Genomic DNA, 18,739 nt, shown 5'->3' on the forward strand with positions numbered 1-18,739 from the left:
GAAAAATGAAAATGGAAATGCAACATATAAAGAGTTAGGTAATAGGTGGAGATATAGCTGGAGATATAGCTCAGTTGGTAGAGTGCTTGCCTTACATGCATAAGGCCCTGGGTTCAATCCCCAGCACAAAACACACACACACACACACACATACACACACACACACACACACGGAATGGGCAAAAGGAACATTAAGTGGAAAGTTTACAGCAATAAAGACCTACATCAAAATGTAGAAATATCTAAAGTAAAGAACATAATTGGGCATCTGAAGAAACTATAAAACAACAAGAAGAAACTATCCAAAATTAGTTGTTAACCAATATCCATAGCAGCATAAGTCTTAATTGACAAAACTTGGAAACAACAAAATGTACTTCAACTGTGGAACACAGGTACAACAAAGTTTTATACTTTGTTTTCCTCATTTTTAATGGTGCATTACACTTTTACTTATTGATGGGATTTGTTGTTACATGTTTGTACATGCACACAACATAACAGTATAATTTTGCCCAACACTCTCCTCCCACCTCCCACTCCTTAGACCCTTTGATTTGTAGGAGATCCACCCCCACCTTGTTTTCTTTTTCCTCCTTTAATTTGAAAACCTAACACCCCTGCCAAGATTAAAGAACATTGTTCTTTTGTAGGCTAGATTGAAATTTAATTATTCTAGTTTCAATGAGACATAAATTGTAGGGAACAGAAAAAGAAACACCAAAAACATAACATTCTTTTATTCTCTATCAAGTTCAGTGACCAAAGAAATTTAAACGGTTCCTAGATTAGCTTCTGCCTTCTGCTGGAAGAGGAACTACTCAAAAGTGAGAATAGTCCTGGACCCTAGAACTACAAAACTCACAGGGGGATGAGATGATGCCTCCGAGTGAGTTCCAATGACACTGCAACATTCTCTGTGTGACAGACCCTGTCTTGGTCCTCACAAGGATGATTATTATCTTAAGCATTTGGAGATCAGGGGCCTGACAGAGAAAGAGATTGTGAAAAGGGGCCTCTCAAAGTCATGTCTATCTGATTAAGGCAGAGACTCTCAAATGCTACATGATGCTACTTCCTGACCCTCCAGGGATTGCTGAAGACAGTTGTAGGAGTGTCCTGCAGAGCCCTCTGGAGAACCAGCTTGAGGGGCTGCCTCTGCTGCTGCCTAAAGGAGCCAACGAAAAAGTAAATGAGGGGGTTGGCAGAGCTATTAACACAGGACATGACAAGGGCCACCAGGAGAAACCTACAAGGTAATGAATTAATATCATTATAAAACCAATATAATAGGAAGAAGTAAATGCCTAGGGGCACAGCAAGGAGGAAGAAGACTAGTGCAGTGATCAGGATGGTCACATACAGCCTAGTTAGCAGCATTGGCCTGGAGCTACAGAGGATTCTGACTAACAGGACCAGGCTAGAACCAAGTAGAATCACAACCAAAATAATCAGCCATGCAGCACAGGTGAAATCAAATGCCTGACACCTATCATTGTCAAAATCCCTCAAAAAGAAACCACAATAGTTCCCTTCCAGTATGCTCAGCAGCAGGGACAGAGCCCAGAGCACAGCACACATGATAGTTGACATGTGTCTTGGTCGATGGAAGCGATACCAGATGGGGCACAAGATGGAAAGACAGCGCTCAGTGCTAATGGAGCTGAGCATGCTCACACCTGCAATGTAATAAAAGATCATCACGGTGTTTAAGAACTCTGGGATGGAGACTGAGTTTGAATGAAAGAAGTTGATGAATGTCACCAGAGATCCTATAAGGTGGCAGCAGAGGAAGAAGAAGTCAGCCCCAGCCAGGTTGAGAATGTAGATGGAGAAGACATTCCTGCGTATGCAGAAGCCCAGGAGCCAGACAACAACCGCATTCCCTGCCAGCCCAACCGTGGCATTGATGAAAGTTAGCAATCACAAGATAAGTTTCTCCTTGCCACATTGTGGAGGAGCAGCTGGGTCACTTCCATTCATTGTTGTAATTTCAGTCCACAAGGCTGGAATGGTGGGATCCATACTCAAAATCCTTTCACTGGTGCCCCTGCGAACACAAACAAGATGTGAGCAGCAACTGCAGCAGGAGCTCTGATTCTCAATACCACCCTGCTAGGTGGGAACTACTGTCCCTGTGTCACAAAGAGTGAAACAGAAGCTTGCAGAGATTAAGTGATTCATCAAAGACTGGGAATTCCTACAGATTTGGCTTCAAATTCAGCTCTTGCTGCAGCTTGCTGACCTAGCCTGAGACTGTCTCTCTAGCACAAGACAGGTCCTCTCTTGACATGGGAAAATTCTATGATCCCAACGTCCCCACTTATTATCCTAAGCCTTGTCATGACTACAGGAGGCAGGAGGAGAAAAGCCAGGTACATCCACAGGACGGCAACAGAGCTCTGGGATGAGAAATTCTTCTGTACTAAGATAGAACTTTCCTCTCATGGATAAGAAAGTGGAAGCCTCAGGCATGACCCATGGCCACCTTCAGTGACTGACAGCAGGAGAGAGAGGATGTTATGATTCAAGATAACAAAGGGAATGTGACATCTTGCTGTAACAGGTGTGTGGATGGCCAGTCAACAGAGCAGAGACCTCAGCAATCCCTCTGTGACACTGAAAAGGTTCTCATTCATCCAGATTCTCCAAGACTCACAGAGAACAGAAAGATCCTAATGGGAGATGGCAGGATCTTCAGAGCATCAAGGACTATATCCTTTCTTCCCACGTTCTCATAGTTCCTATAGATCTGGTTGAGCTGAGGAGGTTATGATTGATCATGGCCTCTGGTGTTCTTCCTCATGACATATTAGACTTCTTATTTTTGGCACTGAACAGAGTGCCAAATTCACATTTATATTTTCAAAGTATAAGTCTTATTTCCCCCCTTTGGTCTCTCACATTATACTCAATGTTCCATAAAACCTACACCTGCTTGGTTCTCAAGGTTGTCTTTATTGGTCACTATTATGTTTCTGATTACTAGTACAGGTCCTATACACATTTTTTATAATATCTTAATTTTCACAGGAAGAATCTGAGACTAAATGAATGCAAAAAAAAAATTGAGATCACAGAATGAAGAGAAAATCCAAAAGAAATTCAAGTCTCCTGGAACACTGTTCCAGATTTTATTATTGTTCTCTGTCTCATGTTAATGGGCAGTGAGAAAGAATCAGGGATGTGGAAGCCACAAATGGCTCCAAACAGCCATACTCCTCCTTTTTCACATAACAATACTGAGAGTGATAGACCAGAACAAGGACTGTAGTCCAAGCCTCCCTCACTGTTGAAGGCAACATATCACTGAGCATTGGTAAATGGGACATGGGCAGAAGTGATGTAAGAAACTCCTAGGTTCTGCCATTCCTTCCCTTTTCCCTCCAGGATGGAATGATGATGAATTTGAAGGCCATGAAGGACCATGAGGATGAGGGCACCTCTCTAGACAGAGGGAAGTAGATATTGCAGGGTAACGTGGCGCCTGCCATAATGGAACTGCCAGTTCTGGGTCTGATCAACACCTTCTTGTTAAATTACTACTCTAACTGGTTCCTCTTTGCTGAATCAAATATCACAGCTTAAAATAATTAGAAACACGTTTCTTAGAAAATACTTAGAAACAGGTTTCTTCACTATATACCATTCCCAATTCATTTATGATGGTAGTGAGATATTACTTAAAAGAAAGCCACCATAGAGGGATATACAAATAAACATTCAGACAAACTGGGAGGAGATAAATGTGAAAATGTATCTGTCACTTTGTGAGGGAAAAATTCCCCCCAAAGTGCAAAGTGTGAAAGGCTATACAAAGAGATGGATTATTTCCCATTTGTTGTCAGAATGCCATGTTCAACCTTCACTACCTCCTTGTGCATCCTAGGAGGAGACATTTCCATGCTCCATTAATGAAATCCTTTTGCTCTCACTTCTGGTTGCATTTGCTCAAAAAGACGCATTGAAAGGGGATTGAACAGAAGGAGAAGAATAATTTGCTGATTTTTAATATCCTGGTTTTCTAGGCTAGGTGGTGAGTTGGCAGTGGCAGTGCTACTGTGTTACTAAGGACACAGATTCTATGTAGTATATTCCCTGTGACCACATCAAAAAACCAGCTTTTTATTCAGCCATCTCTGAATCCCAATGATTTCTCTTTCTGATTTTTCTTTTAAAACCTATTGACTTCAAGCTCCTTGGTGAGAGTGGTGGGAGTCTCACCATGCCTTGCAACTTTTCCAAATCTGTCCATATTGATACATTTTCCTTTATTAGACTTCTCAATTATCTCATTTTAGGCCACCAGTTTTCTACAGAGATATTGAGAGATACATAAAACAAAGATTTGTAAACGAAGAAAAACAAGTGACAAATTTATTCACAGGATTTAGTTTGGAAAAGCATATGTGTACCCCATCTTACTTCCTTGGTTAAGGAAAGCAGAGGATTTCCATTGTTACAGTGAATTTGGACAGTTGTAATGAATAGAGGAATTAGCACATGTTGGAAAAACAAGGAAAGGTCCCAGTTTACAGCCTTCATTTCTCCCACAGTCAACCGCTAGCACCAAAGTTATAAAGAGGGAGCTTCATATCTCCTGACTTTCCCAGCTACAGCCCCTGTGGATCCCTTCATACACTTTGCCAAAGTGAAGTGGATTATTCCCCATTTGTATATGAACTAGAAGGGAAAAAAAGAAAAATGATTTGAAAATAAGTTCTTGCTAAATTCTTACCTTTGTTTAATTCTCTTGACAGCAGTCGCAAGTCGTGCTGAAGGGAAGAGCCTCCTGTATTTTTGACTGTCACTCAAAGACACTTCTCTGCCCTGGAGAAGTGACTGCAGAATCTGAGTGAGGCCTGGTGCTCCAGTGACCATCAAGATCCCAGAAAGCCCTGTGGCTTCCTGTACAGCCCTTCTGACAAATGAAAGTGTGGAGTCTGTTGAGTCATGTTCCTCACAAGATGCTTCTTGACATTTGGTCAAACTCTAATCCCATGTCTCAATCTCTGCCCATCCCCACCCAATCAGGTCTCCTTCTGTGGAATTCATTTTGTTTTGGGACTTCTTCCTGCTTATAGACCATATATTCCAAGTAATGTGAGCTTAACATGAAAGGCTACATAACTAAAAATAAATCACATTTTAATTACTTGCCATCTGAGGCCCTTCATGTCCTGGCCCACTCTTCTTCATTGTCATAGCAGTCACATGTGCTGCTTACATGTTCTTTTTGAATATTGAAGTGCATCACACAGAAGGGGACCATCTTTCTCAATCCTATTCTTCAGAATCAACATCTATGCTTAGCCATTCTTCTAAATTTTTGTTAGTCATGGTTACAAATTTAAATAGTAAACTTACATTTTGTATGTTTTATGTCAAGTCATCTGCATTAATGATAGTATCAATTGGTTTCCATGAAAGATACAAAGTATTTGGATATGGTAGAGAATTTGAAAGTGACTGGGGGTGTAAATTAGCTATGATTAATATTTTAAAGACTCTCATAGAAAATGTGGATAGTTTGTAAAAGCAGGTGGATTTGACACACAAAGAGAGAATGATAAAAGTAAAAATCACTGTAACAGAAATGAAGAATGCCATTGAAGAACTCTCATGGGTGTACAATGCACAACCTAGAAAAATATACAACGAACTAGAAAATATAGGAAAATTGGAGGAAGGTGATAAAAACTTCTCAAACAGGGCTAGGATTGTGGCTCAGTGGTAGAGTGCTTGCCTAGAATGTGTGAGGCACTGGGTTTGATTCTCAGCACCACATACAAATAAATAAATAAAAATTTAAAATTTCATCAACAACTAATAAAAATATTTTAAAAAATCTTCCCAAACAGAAAAAACAAAGATTAAAAACAAAGACTTGAAGAAAAAATAAAAATAGAATATTCACAAGTTTGTATCCATTAAAAAGGGTTAACATTCATATTGAAAATAACAGAAGGAAATGATAGTAAAAGGAGGGGCAATATTTGAAATAATACTGGTTGAGATTTTTAAAAAGATTTTCAGACACCAAACCACAAATTCAAAGCAAAGAAAACACCAAACAGGATAAATACAACATAAATAAATAAATAAATAAATAAATAGATAAATAAATAAATAAATATATCTAAGCATATTGGATTCAAACTACAGAACATGAAAGACAAAGAAAATCTTGAAAGACACCAGAGGAAGCCCCTTACATATAAAGACAAAAGAAAATAATTACATTAGACTTCTCTTCAGAATCCATGCATAAAGATGAGAATGGGGTGAGATATTTAAAGTGTTGCAAGAAAATGACCAACAACCCAGAACACTGAACTTACTGAAGTCATCCTTCAATAATGAAAGAGAAAAAGACTGTGAAAGACACAAAAATTAAATGAATTTGTTATTGGTATGCCTATATTGCTAGAAATCTTCTTTTAAATTATTTTAATTGACAAATAATAATTATATACACTTATGGCATATTTTTATAGTATTTCAATACATGTATTCAATGTATAGTCACATCAGTATAATTGATCTATCACCTCAGATGTACACCTTTCTTTGTGTGGGAAATACACAAAATCCTATTAGCTATTTTATTATATGCAACTAATTGTTTTCAACCACAAGTATCATACTATGCTATGAATATAAAAAGTTATTCCTCCTACCCATGCCATTTATTGCCCTCTCACTTCTCCCTTCTGTGTACATTTCTCAGGCTCAGGTAACAAGTACTATAATCTCTATATATTTAGACTAACTTTCATTGGTCTTCTTTAATATGAAGAAATATGAAAGAAGTTTTCTTCAGAGAAAAGGAAATGATAAGGCACAAACTGATACCAATGTAAAGAGCATTCAAAAAAGGAACAAAAGAAGTTAAAATACCATCATACATTTTCTCATTCTTGACTGATCTAATAGAGAATATTTGGTATAAAATAATAACTACAGCAATTTTGAATGATTACTGCTTATGGGAAAATGAAAAATGTATGACAGTGATGTTATAAGGGATAGGTAAGACAAAATGAGAATACTGTTATAATAATTGAACTATTCATGAAGAAGTATACTATTAATTGAAAGTGGACTTAGATTAGTTGTAAATGTGTGTTGAGAATACTAGGGCAATCATTACAATCATTTTTAATAGAACTATAATGAATATGTTGAGAGAAGAGAAAATAAATCATATAAAATGGTCAATAAAACTAAAATAGGCAAATAGTGTAATAAAAAAGATGGGGGTAATTAAGAGACTACAGTTGCATATATGGTGGACTTACTAATGATAATAATCACTTTAAATGTGAATGATTTGCAATAGCGATTTTAAGTCAGGGAACATGTGAGCATTAATAAAAATCTAAACATATGTTGGTTACTAGAAAAACAACTTAAAAATTAAGTCACCATAGATTCCAATAAAGATATGGAGAAAATGCACGATGTTATTATAATCAAAAGAAAGAATGGATAGCCATATCAATTCTAGAAATACCACACTTCAGAAAAGAGAAAATTATCAGGGATATCAAAGGTTACTGATCCCATAATAAAGAAGTCAATTCTCTAATTGACTAACTAACTTATTATGTTCATTGTACAATTGTACAAACAGAAAAACAGAATGACAAAATGTCTGAGACAAATTCTAGTAGAAATGCAATGAAGAAATAAATGAATCTACTCTTAGATTTGGAATTTTTCTCATGGGTCTTTTTCAGTAATTGGCAAATACAGCAGGCAAAAATTAGTAGGAAATGAATAGTTGAAATTGGAGAGCATCTTCAATCAATTGTATCTGACTGACATTCAAAAGTTTGATCTAATGAGTCTAATTCAACTACTCAAGTTCACAAGAAACATTCATCAAGATCAATCACAATCTAGGCAGTAAAACTTACCTCAAGCAATTTAGACAACAGAAATCATACAGTGTATATGCTTTCAGGCAATAGTAATTGAGAGATAAGTAACAGAACGATAACTGGAAACACCCAAAATATTTAGAGGTTAAATGAGAAAATTCTGTTTATCACAAGAGTAAAAGAAGTATCAAGAGAAATGGAATTTTTTCAACTAAATGAAAAATAATTTTTTAATTATCAAAATTTGGGGGATGATAAAGTAATCCTTAGAAGGAAATTATCACATAGAATCATTTCTTTGCACACAGTAGCAAAGAAAAAGACAAAGATATTTGGATACATATCTTTGGAGGCATAGCACTTTCCTCCTTCTGCACAGAAAACCAAGTCAACAACAGAAAAGGAAAAAAAAAAAGAAAGAAAAAAGTAAAACTTCATTTCAATGTGAGTGCCCAAGGGAGAACACTGGAACTCAGTAAGGGAGTCATGGGAATGTTGCAGTCCACAGAGACCTGAGGTGTCAACATCGAAAAACAAGCACATCAGCCACTGTGGCCATAGACCATAGCCAATGGAAAGGGTAAATGAGAGAGCCCCAGTAGATTCTTTCTCCATGCACTCTGGCTACTTGGCCATTCTATCTATAGGTGGTTTCCACAGTTGTCACAGGCTTAGAGCCCAGTAAGGGGAATTCCTTAGGGTTGCCATGGTATTTTTGCTACAGAAAAAGTAGCGCACATTGTCTCCCTTCACTCCCAGAGGACAACTTGTGGTAGTGTAATACCATCTTGAGAAAGAGTTCACACTGCCCTAGGGGACAGGAGACACACATCCCTATCTCCGGGGTCACACAAACATTCTATCACACTACCAAAGGGAATGTAGCCCCACAAATGCAACTAGACTCAGAAGTACAAATGTGACCCAGCACCCTAGCCTATGCAGTGCCCTACATTATAGGGGAAAGTGCTTCAACACAACAGGAGAGGTGCTACCTCCAGCACTGTAGAAGCCATGATGCTTACCCACTTTAGGTTTGGGGCTCATTCTCACCTCACCTCCTCCTGTCCGCCACCTCCTAGAGAATTGTAGGATTCCCCTGGTGTTGAGAGCCACAGCCAAAAGGGGCCCCATCAAACTTCCAGCTGCCAGCAAACTTCCAGCTGCCAGCTGATGATTGGCTCACAGAGGCCCCAGCAACTTCTAGCTGCCAACTGATTGGCTCCTCTGCGGTGATGCTCATTGGGCTGTTTCCCCGCCCTTTTAGACCACGGAGCTGCTCATTGGGGGACTTTTTTTGGCTCTGCCCATGCGACCCAGCCAATCAGCCTCAAGAGCAGGAGGAGTGGGGGAGGAGGAGAGGTTTGTGGGAAGCCGGTGGTGACAGTTGGGCTCTGAAGGTTTTCCTGAGGAGCTGTTTTGTTTGGCGTGTGTGGTTCTAAAAATAAAGTTCGTTTCTTTTGACAAGTGGCTCCTGAATTGTGCCCAGCCAGACTGCGGCACCCTGGGATATGTATGTACCCACTGGGACTCCACAATGGCACTTCTGTAGCCCCATTACTGCAGTCTGCCCACAGGGACCTGCCTGCCACGGCCACAACAGAAATGACTAAACCATACCCTCAAATCTGATGCCAGTGATTACAGAAGGAGACACTATAGGAAAAATGCATTGTGATGTCCAACTGGGACCTTCATAAAAGTAGCCGACCAAGCCAGCAATTAAAATTGGATGAATTGACTAAGAATGGCTCAGTTTCTGGACATACACCTTACCAAAATTGAATCTTCAAGACATAGAAAGTCTGAACAGGATTAAGGAGATTGAATCACTAATAACAAGTCTCCCAACAAAGAAAAGCCAGAATTAGGTGGCTTCACTGCTGAATTCCACCAGCTATTAAGGAAGAACAAATTATTCACAAACACTTCAAAAAAATTGGAAACGAGGAAAGTCTGCAAACATGTCAGTATTAACCACATACCAATATCAAACAAAGACAAAACATAGAAAAATATAGTTCAATAACCCTGATGAACATAGATTCAAATTTCTCAATCAAATACTAGCAAATTAAATCAAACAACAAAAAAACCATCCATCATTATCAAGTTGGATTTACCCAAGGAATGAAAGGATGGTTCAAAATTGCAATTCAATAAATGAACTATATATTAACAAAAGAATGAAGAATTATTTTTAAAAAAAAATTTGTAGTTGTAGATATACAAAATGCCTTTATGTGTTTATTTTTATATGGTGCTAAAGATTAAACCCAGGGCCTCACAAGACTAGGCAAGGGCTCTGCCACTGAGCTATAGCCCCAGCCTCTGATAAATTTTTATAACTATCTCAATATATTAGGAGATTTGATCAACTTCAACAGCTCTTCATGATACAAACTCCGAATGAGTTAAGTGTAAGAGGAATGAGCCTCACGATAATTAGGACTACATGTATTCAAGTCACTGCAAACATCATTTTTAATGTAGAAAAAGCTGAAAGCATTTCCTCTAAAATCTGACACCAGCACTCTGCTCACTCTTATTCTATATTCTATTGGAAGTCTTACCCAGACAGAAATAGGAAAAAGAAAGAAATTGAAAACATACAAATAGGAAGGCAGAAAATCAAATTGTACTTTTCATGTGATATGATTTTACACTGATAAACCTAAATATTCCACCAAAAGACTATGATATTTTTATGGTGTAGGCATGAGGTGTCCCCCAAAAGATCCTGTGGGAGATAATGCAGGAATGTTCAGATATGAAATGATTAGTTTATGAGAACTGTAATCTGAATAGTAGATTAATCCACTGATATAGATTAACTTGGATGGTAAAATATTTTTCCCCTAATGGACAGAGTTTTTCCCTGCTCCTTGAATGCAGTGAGTTGAGCAGCATTCCTCTGACACAGTCTTCTACCATGATGTTCTGTCAGATCTTGGGCCCAGAGCTATGGAGTCAGCTGACTGTGGACAAAACCTCTGAAACCATGACCCAGAATAAACTTCCTCCTCTAAATTGTTTTTATCAGGTCTTTGGTCACACTGATGATAAATATAACTAAAACACAGGGCATGCATTTGAATTTCTGGAGCACGGTATTGTGTCTGGAACTTGGAAGATGTTCAGCATCTATGTTTCTCAAGAAGCTCCTGATTGAAAATCACACAGTTGTGGAGCAGCTTGAAAAGAGTGGCTCATGCATCTGGGTTCACTAGAGTCCTGCAGGCACCACCACTCAAAGGACCAGAGGATTCCCTCTGCAGCAGACCAATCTGAGGAAAGCCTTGCCTTTTGCCCTCATTTAGCCTTACTGGCTTCTCCTGGGGAGAAGAATGGAGGGAAGGCAAAAGCTTATTCAAGAATCTCCTTTATATCAATACCAGTGATGGATTTTCTTCTTGGTTACACCTTGAGGTATAACACAGAGGATATCTAGGAAGAGAGAAAAGACATGAGAGTCCTTCATAGCACATTTTGGGAGCTATTACTCTTGGCTGTTTATGCATTAATTAAGTGAAAATTTAAATCTAGTAGATCAATCACTCTGATAATTCTATGCATCATGAATACCTGTTAAATAAATATGTGACTCTACATTCCATCTAGGAAATACACTGATTCCTGGAAATGCTGAGTCCTCGTGGCCTTTCACTGAAATAAGTGTGCCTGTGCTCTACCCTTAGGGCACTGAGTCCTCTGCTTTAAAAGGACAACACGGACCTGTTTCCAATTCTGCTTATGCTGGTTGAATTTGTCAATATTACTGCCTATTTTATCATAACAGAATGTAAATCAACAAAGTAGGAGTACAGTGAAAGCTAATGTAAATATTAAAAAAATCTAAAAGGTAGATTTTAAAATGTTTTAGTAAAATAGTTGCAAACCTGAAAACTATACTATGATGAAAAAATTTATGAATAATTAAGAATATCCTGGTGCACACTACTCTCTCTAAAATGATAAGATCTCCACTATAAATAATCTGAACTTCAAATAATAGAAAATGCTTGAGGAATGTGAGTCCTGAAAGATAGAGAGGCTAGAAATCTATTTGCTGAATTTTACTCAAAAAAAGTCATTCACTCTTCTTCATTTTGGTGAATTAATTCAGGTAAAAAAATGAAACATTTGTGTTACAAATTTATCTTACAGTCATTACATGTACATTCTCAACTAACCTACAGAGTTGTGGTCCTCAATATATCAGTAAGCGGGCTTCCTACTGCAATATCACTTAGTCACTCTGTTTATTGTGTAAATACTTATTTAGCATCCTCCATATTCCAGCCCTCATGCCTGGCACTGGAGATATAAAGACAATGAACCCACCCTCAAGGAGTTCATAGTCCATGAAAGGAAGGAGTCTAGTCTAGTAAAGACTGCCACACAATGTAACACATGCAATCATAGAGATGTCTGGGGGTGTACAAGGGTGTTTACAGGAGGGGCTGATCTGAAAGTTCTAACTTTTCTTTTTTCCAAGATGAGGAGAATATCACACCACTCACCCTTCCAGATAGCATGATCACATGGTTCAGAGAACTGTGAGATGTCCACTAGGTGATTCCTCATAATTGGAAACAACTTCAGCAAACAGTTTCCCACTGATGAAATATTAAAATTCATTATATTGAATTTTCTAATGGCCTATTAGCATCTACCTGTAAATGAGAGGGGTGGGAGTAATGCTCTTTCTGGAAGATGGTATGGCATGTATCGTGCATCAGTATTGTGAATGCATAAATGGTGGCTATTATTATAAATGAGATTTGCTTTCTGGTCTCCAGGAGATTACAGTGGAGTGTGGAAGAAAAGGACCCTTACATGTATCTCTCACATTGATAATATTGACAAACACAGAAAAGAGAGTAGAGAAGGGGGAGATCTCAGAGTGTACATGTGGCTCTGAGTAGATAGTTTCTTCAAATACCTGGAATTTAGACAGATGACTCCAACTTACCACAAAAGAAACCTATTATCAGTCCAATCATCTCCTTGAGGAGGCAAGGGAAACCCTGGGTCAGGAGAGATGGAAATGGCAGAAGAAATTGATCATGTAGTTACTTCTGTGTCTTTTGGAGTAAAAGTGTGCACATGAATGCATTACTACTGAAACATGAAAGAAATAAAAGAAATGCCATCATTGAATGGCCTTATATTGTACTTTATTATTTGTTAGAAAGCCCCACAATGAAAACTTACATTGCTTTATATTCCTATCTAGGCTCCAAAATACCAGGGATTACTTATACTAATTACTAACAATGCTAGATGGAAAATAAAGGCTCCAGAATAAAAGTACTGAGAATGAGGTGGACTGAGAGATGGTGAACTCTGAGTGAAAATGGGGTAGGTGCCAAGAAACACCTCAGGGTAGAATTGTGTCAACAGCTCTGATCTCTGAGGTTCTTGGAGTCCTGGTAGAGGAAATTGCTAGGTGGTCTAACATCTTGATAGGTTCCCATGGCCACCAGCTTTCACTCCATTTCCCCTGTAGACATTTCAGAAATTGAGGACAAGCAAGGATCCTCTGGCATTTCTCAAAGTCAGAAAGGCTCTTCTCCCTCAAAACTGAACAATTCTTCACCTCCAAACAAAAACATGGATGGAAGGCGTGGATAGACACCAAGAATTTTCTTATTTCCACTTACAGTCTTTAGTCTATGTCCACATGCCTGTGTTTCTACTTTGGGGTGCTACATGAAGGAAGTCATTCTGATTTCTTAAGGAAAAAGCAAGAGACAGAAACCTCCCTCTGAAAACTGGGTGCTGGCAGCCTCAAAAGTGGGAGTTCTCAAAGGAGTCAACTAGATTTTTCTGTATTCTGATCCATCTCCCCATATCCTGCCCTTTTTTCCAAACATTCAAATCTGCTGACATGGGTAGAATTCTGCCTCTTGAGTTCATTTAAGGGGTCAAATGACATGTAGGCATTTCATCCCAGAGCTGAACGGCTGAAGACCCAGGTCTCAGTGTTTCATTTGCTTTTTGAAGTTATTTGTTTTTATTATCCCAGGAAGAAAGCATTGACACAAATTGGAATTTTTGAAGAGCACTTCATGATAGAAGTATTTACCAAGATGGGCAGGTTAAGGAAAAGTGACAAGTGCATGGGAAACAGGGAAAGAACAAGGGAAGGAACACTGAGGAGACAGGGCAGTTGCAGAGGTGGGAGAGAATGAGCATAAAGATGGAGAGGCACTGTCTCTGCCAACACAGAGACTCAGACAGAGAGCCAGGAGATGTAAAACCCAAGTTCCTTTCCTCCTGTCCTCTGCTCTCCTGGGTGATGTATCATTGTGACTCTATTCAACCAGAAAGTTGGATGAAAATACCCCACTCATAAGGGCCACAGACACCGCCCTCTTGATATGCCAAACCAAACAGAGAAGGAAGAAAGAAAAATTCTTTTGACAAATGAGACTATCCCTCAAATCTCCTTCTATCCTCTTACTTCCTGGAGTTTTCTCTACCTAATTCTCACTGAATTGTTTTTTATGGTTGGAAATTAAAGGGCCATAATAGTAGTTACTTACAGAGAGGTAAACAAGAAAAGGCTGGATGGGAGAGGCTGAACATGAGTGGCAATTGGGAAGATGCCCAGAAACACTTCTCTGAGGGTCACATCTTAAACTGCTCTGGTTTCCTGTTGCCCACAATCCTTTGGAGGAAATAAAAGGAAGGGCTATTCAGCATCTTGATAAGTTTTGCTTATTTATTGCCTTTTACTCCAGCTCCTGTAAACATCTCCCATTTTAGAAGAGAGAAGGGTTCTGTGGTGTCACTTAATCCCAGAAAGGCTCTCCACTTCAGCACAGATCAGCTTTCCTCCTGTGGACAGAGAATGGGAAAAAAAGGTAAGGGTATTTTCTAAACGCTTTCTTATTTCCAATAATTGCTAATATTTTGTATTGAGTTCATATCTCTATGTTTCTACCTTGTGATGCTACAAGCAGGGGGTCCTGGGGTTCCCTCAGGGAAAGGCACAAGAGATGATGCCTCTTTGTTAACACTGGGTCCTGGCGTCTTAAACTGAATGTTCTCAGAGAGTTTCTCCAAACCATTCTCCCTTATGATTCATCTCCCTACATTCTCCCCCTTATTCTAGACATTCAAATCCATCATCACATGGAGAACACTGCTGGTTACATTCATTTGAGGACCACAGTAACATGAGGGAATTGCACCGAGAGCTTAGCTGCCATACACCCAGGTTTTATTTTATTTTGGGGGGGTGTGGAGGGTACTGGGAAGTGAAGTGAGGTATACTTGACCACTGTGGCACATCCATAGCCCTATTTTGTATTTTATTTAGAGACACCAAGAGTCTGACTGAGTTGCTTAGCATCTTGCTTTTGCTGAGGCTGGCTTTGAACTCTCAATTCTCCTGCCTCAACCTCTTGAGCCACTGGAATTATAGGCATGTGCCAGGACACCCAGCTCCCAGGTTGTCATTATGTTACCTGCTTTTCAAAATTGTTCTTTTTTTGCGTATTTAAGAAGAAAAAAGCAATCCAAAAATGAAGTAATTGAGTATTTGTTTAGTTGACTCTTTACAAAGATAGAGTTAAGAATAATTAGCATGGTATAATAAAGTAGCTAAAGGCACGCAAAAACAAAACATTATAACCACCCCTACACTTATAGGGACAAGAGAAAGAGAAAGAACCACAGTTAGTTGTAGCAGTAGCAGGGGGCAATCAAGCAGGAGGAGAAGCACTGCCATTGCAACTCACAACCTCACAGGCAAAGAGCCAGGAGTTGAAACGTTCAAATCCCTCTCTCCATGCCCTTCAGTGTCTTGGAAGCAATCCCCACATGTTCCAACTGAGGTTCCCAGAGTGGGGGTAACAGAGGTTGTAGATTTCCTCCCATATCCCCTTCTGGACAACCAAAGCTGCGGGAGCTTTTATATCTACAAGACCTCATGTTGGATGCATTCACTTCTGATGCCTCTCTGCACACCAGAGAAGGATGTGTTCTTTTTTTGACTTGAGGGTCCATGTGAGTTCTCTGGCCTCCATGACCCTGGATGCCCTTGCAAGAAAGGGGAGAGCTTCTATATTCTCATCTGTTCCTGACTGGCTTCCAAAGCACCTCATTTTTGCCCTATTTCACTTGCTTTCCTTCTTCTCATTTCTGAAGTTTGTTTATTCTTATATACATATTATAAGAATATATATGATATTACATTCTTATATACACAATATTTAAGGCCAACTTGGATTTAACTTGGGAATTACTCCTCTGCTTCCCACCCCCATGTAGAAGTAATCAAGAGTTCTGTGGTGCTGGGTCAGTAGGGCCAAAGAGTGGGCCCTGAGGGGGCACTGCTGAGTTCATCCACAGTATTGGACCACAAGAAATAATTCATCCTCTCTGTGATCTAATTTTATCCTCTTTTTAGTAGAAATGATACAAATTCTCACCTCAGAGGTCTCTGAAAGAATTCAAAGAGAGAATACCTTAGGACTTATCCATCTTTATTATTATTCACCCAAGTTTGAGATAATTCACTTTCTCTAGTTAAAATATATGCAAGCATCTTTCCATTCCAACCCTTTAACATTTTACTTCTCCTCATAGATTACCCTCACACAAGACTTCTACCTACAAAGCAAACTCTATTGTGAGAAAAAATGGAAAAGATTTATATTGGACACTTCACAGCCCAACAATTAATAGCTTTTTATTTTTTAATGTTTTCATCCTTCAAAACCTTTTCTTGGCACTCAGACCTGAACCCCTCTTATTTCTCTGTCCTACAAATTGCGGGGCAATTCAGCTCAAACTCACATCTTAACCCCATACTCTGCATCAAAATGTTACAAAGTACACAGCAAAGCCATTTTTGTTCCTTGCTTTTGTGGCCCATCAGTGGTCAACTTCTGTTGTTTGGATAAACATAAATAAGTCTTCTAAACACACTCAGTTGTCCACAAAAAAATAATGATGAATGACATTTTCCTCATCTAATTTTACCTTAATGTTTTAACTCCTTTAATTATATTTCATTTTTGTTTGTCCATTTAATCCAAGTCTTCTGTCACCATTAGTCTCCTTATTCATGCATCCATTCACTGAATAACCATTGTGAATACAGTGTATAGCACCAGATCTAGACAGGGGATATGCATAGTGTGGCTGTCCTCTGTGGCTGACACACTGAGCCATTTCTATGACACACTTAGCCATTTCTAGCCTACCAGGCCCAACCATCCTTACACCTGCCCTACCAAGAGGTCTCCTTCCTTTCAAGTCTCCAAAGCAGTCTTTTTTTCTCCTAAATACAGCACTGTTAGTCATGAGTGTGCTGTGGGATCATATTTGCCTTTTTAAAAACCTGAACCTGAAGGAAAAATTCTGGCCCAGGACAAGATAATGCCTTTGAACACAGTCCTTTCCTGGTATCTCAGATCCTATCCCAGACTTTTTCTGGAGACATGGCATGACCTCTGGCAGGAACAGGAGGGGTCCGTGTGCATGATCGGCTATAGAATATTCCTGTCAGTAGATGAACCTGTGCAGTAGCACCCAGCATAGCGTTTAGAGTCAACATGAATTGAGTTTGAGTCCAGAACCTCAGCCTCCCTGGCCTTTTTAAAAATAATTTTTGCAACCATCTGTGTCCTCCCCTTAACACAGGGACAGTAATTCCCACACAGCAGGGTGGTCCTGGGAATCAGGGGTTATGCAGCAGGAACTCATGACTTTTTTATGTTCCTAGCAACTTCTCTGGATATTTTCTGATACTAAATCCAACCACCCCAGCCGAGGGGACAGAATTCACGATGGTGAATGGAAGTAACAGGACTTTTCCTCAACCTGTCAACCTATGGACCTTGATCCCAGGCTTGCTGACTCTCATCATTGTGATGATTGGGCTGGCGGGAAACGCAATTGTGCTCTGACTTTTGGGCTTCCGCATGCGCAGGAACGCCTTCTCAGTCTACATCCTCAACCTGGCGGGAGCCGACTTCCTTTTTCTCTGTTTTCATGTTATAGCTTCTCTGCATGAACTCAGCCCCACTTTTGTTTCCGTTTTCAACTTCATCATCAAGTACTCTACCACTGTGATGATGTGGTCCTACCTTACAAGCCTGAGCATGATCAGGGCCGTTAGTGCTGAGCGCTGCCTGTCCATCCTGTGTCCTGTCTGGTACCGCTGCCACCGCCTGAGACACATGTCAGCTATCATATGTGCCCTACTCTGGGCCCTGTCCCTGCTGATGAGCATCCGAATAAAAACCACTGTGATTCACTTTTTATGAATTTAGACTTCTCTTGGTGTCAGACATATGATTTCATCAGTGCTGCATGGCTGATTTGTTTATTTAGGTTCTTTCTGTGTCTAGCTTGGCACTGCTCATCAGAATCCTCTGTGGCTCTCAGAGGGTGCAGCTGACCAGGCTGTATTTGACCACTGGGCTCACAGTCCTGGTCTTCCTCTTCTGTGGCCTCCCTGTAGGCATCCTGGAGTTTCTGTTGCCTTGATTCATAAAAACCATATAAATCTGCATTTTGCTAAGAGGACTGCTTTATTTCTGTATAGCATTAACAGCAGCACCAACCCTATCATTTACTTCTTTGTTGGTTCCTGTAGGCTGCGGCAGCATCAGCAGCACCAGCGACAGTCACTCAAGTTGGTTTTGGAGAAGGCCTTCAAGACATACCTGAGGTGGAGAAAAGTGGATAAAGTCTTCCTCAGGAAAATATGGAGAGTCCAACATCCTCCTAATGTAGTGATTCTGCATCTTCAAGGGATCCTTAAAAGAAGTAGTACCTCTGGAGGATACATAGATGATTGTATAGAGTCCAAAATTGACATTCATATATAT

The 18,739-nt window shown here is 39.6% G+C and overlaps 1 protein-coding gene and 1 pseudogene across 1 annotated transcript; one reads left to right on the forward strand and one right to left on the reverse strand.

Moving 5' to 3' along the window:
- Positions 1-1,071: 1,071 nt before the first annotated feature.
- On the reverse strand, positions 1,072-2,025 carry LOC107158311 (mas-related G-protein coupled receptor member X2-like). Its single transcript, XM_015504778.1, is given in 1 exon segment — positions 1,072-2,025. A coding segment is annotated over 1 exon segment (954 nt).
- An 11,220-nt stretch (positions 2,026-13,245) lies between these two features.
- Positions 13,246-18,639, forward strand: LOC107158320 (annotated as a pseudogene).
- Positions 18,640-18,739: the final 100 nt, after the last annotated feature.

The sequence above is a fragment of the Marmota marmota genome, unplaced genomic scaffold, assembly GCF_001458135.2.
Source record: "Marmota marmota marmota unplaced genomic scaffold, marMar, whole genome shotgun sequence".
Taxonomy (NCBI): Eukaryota; Metazoa; Chordata; class Mammalia; order Rodentia; family Sciuridae; genus Marmota; species Marmota marmota.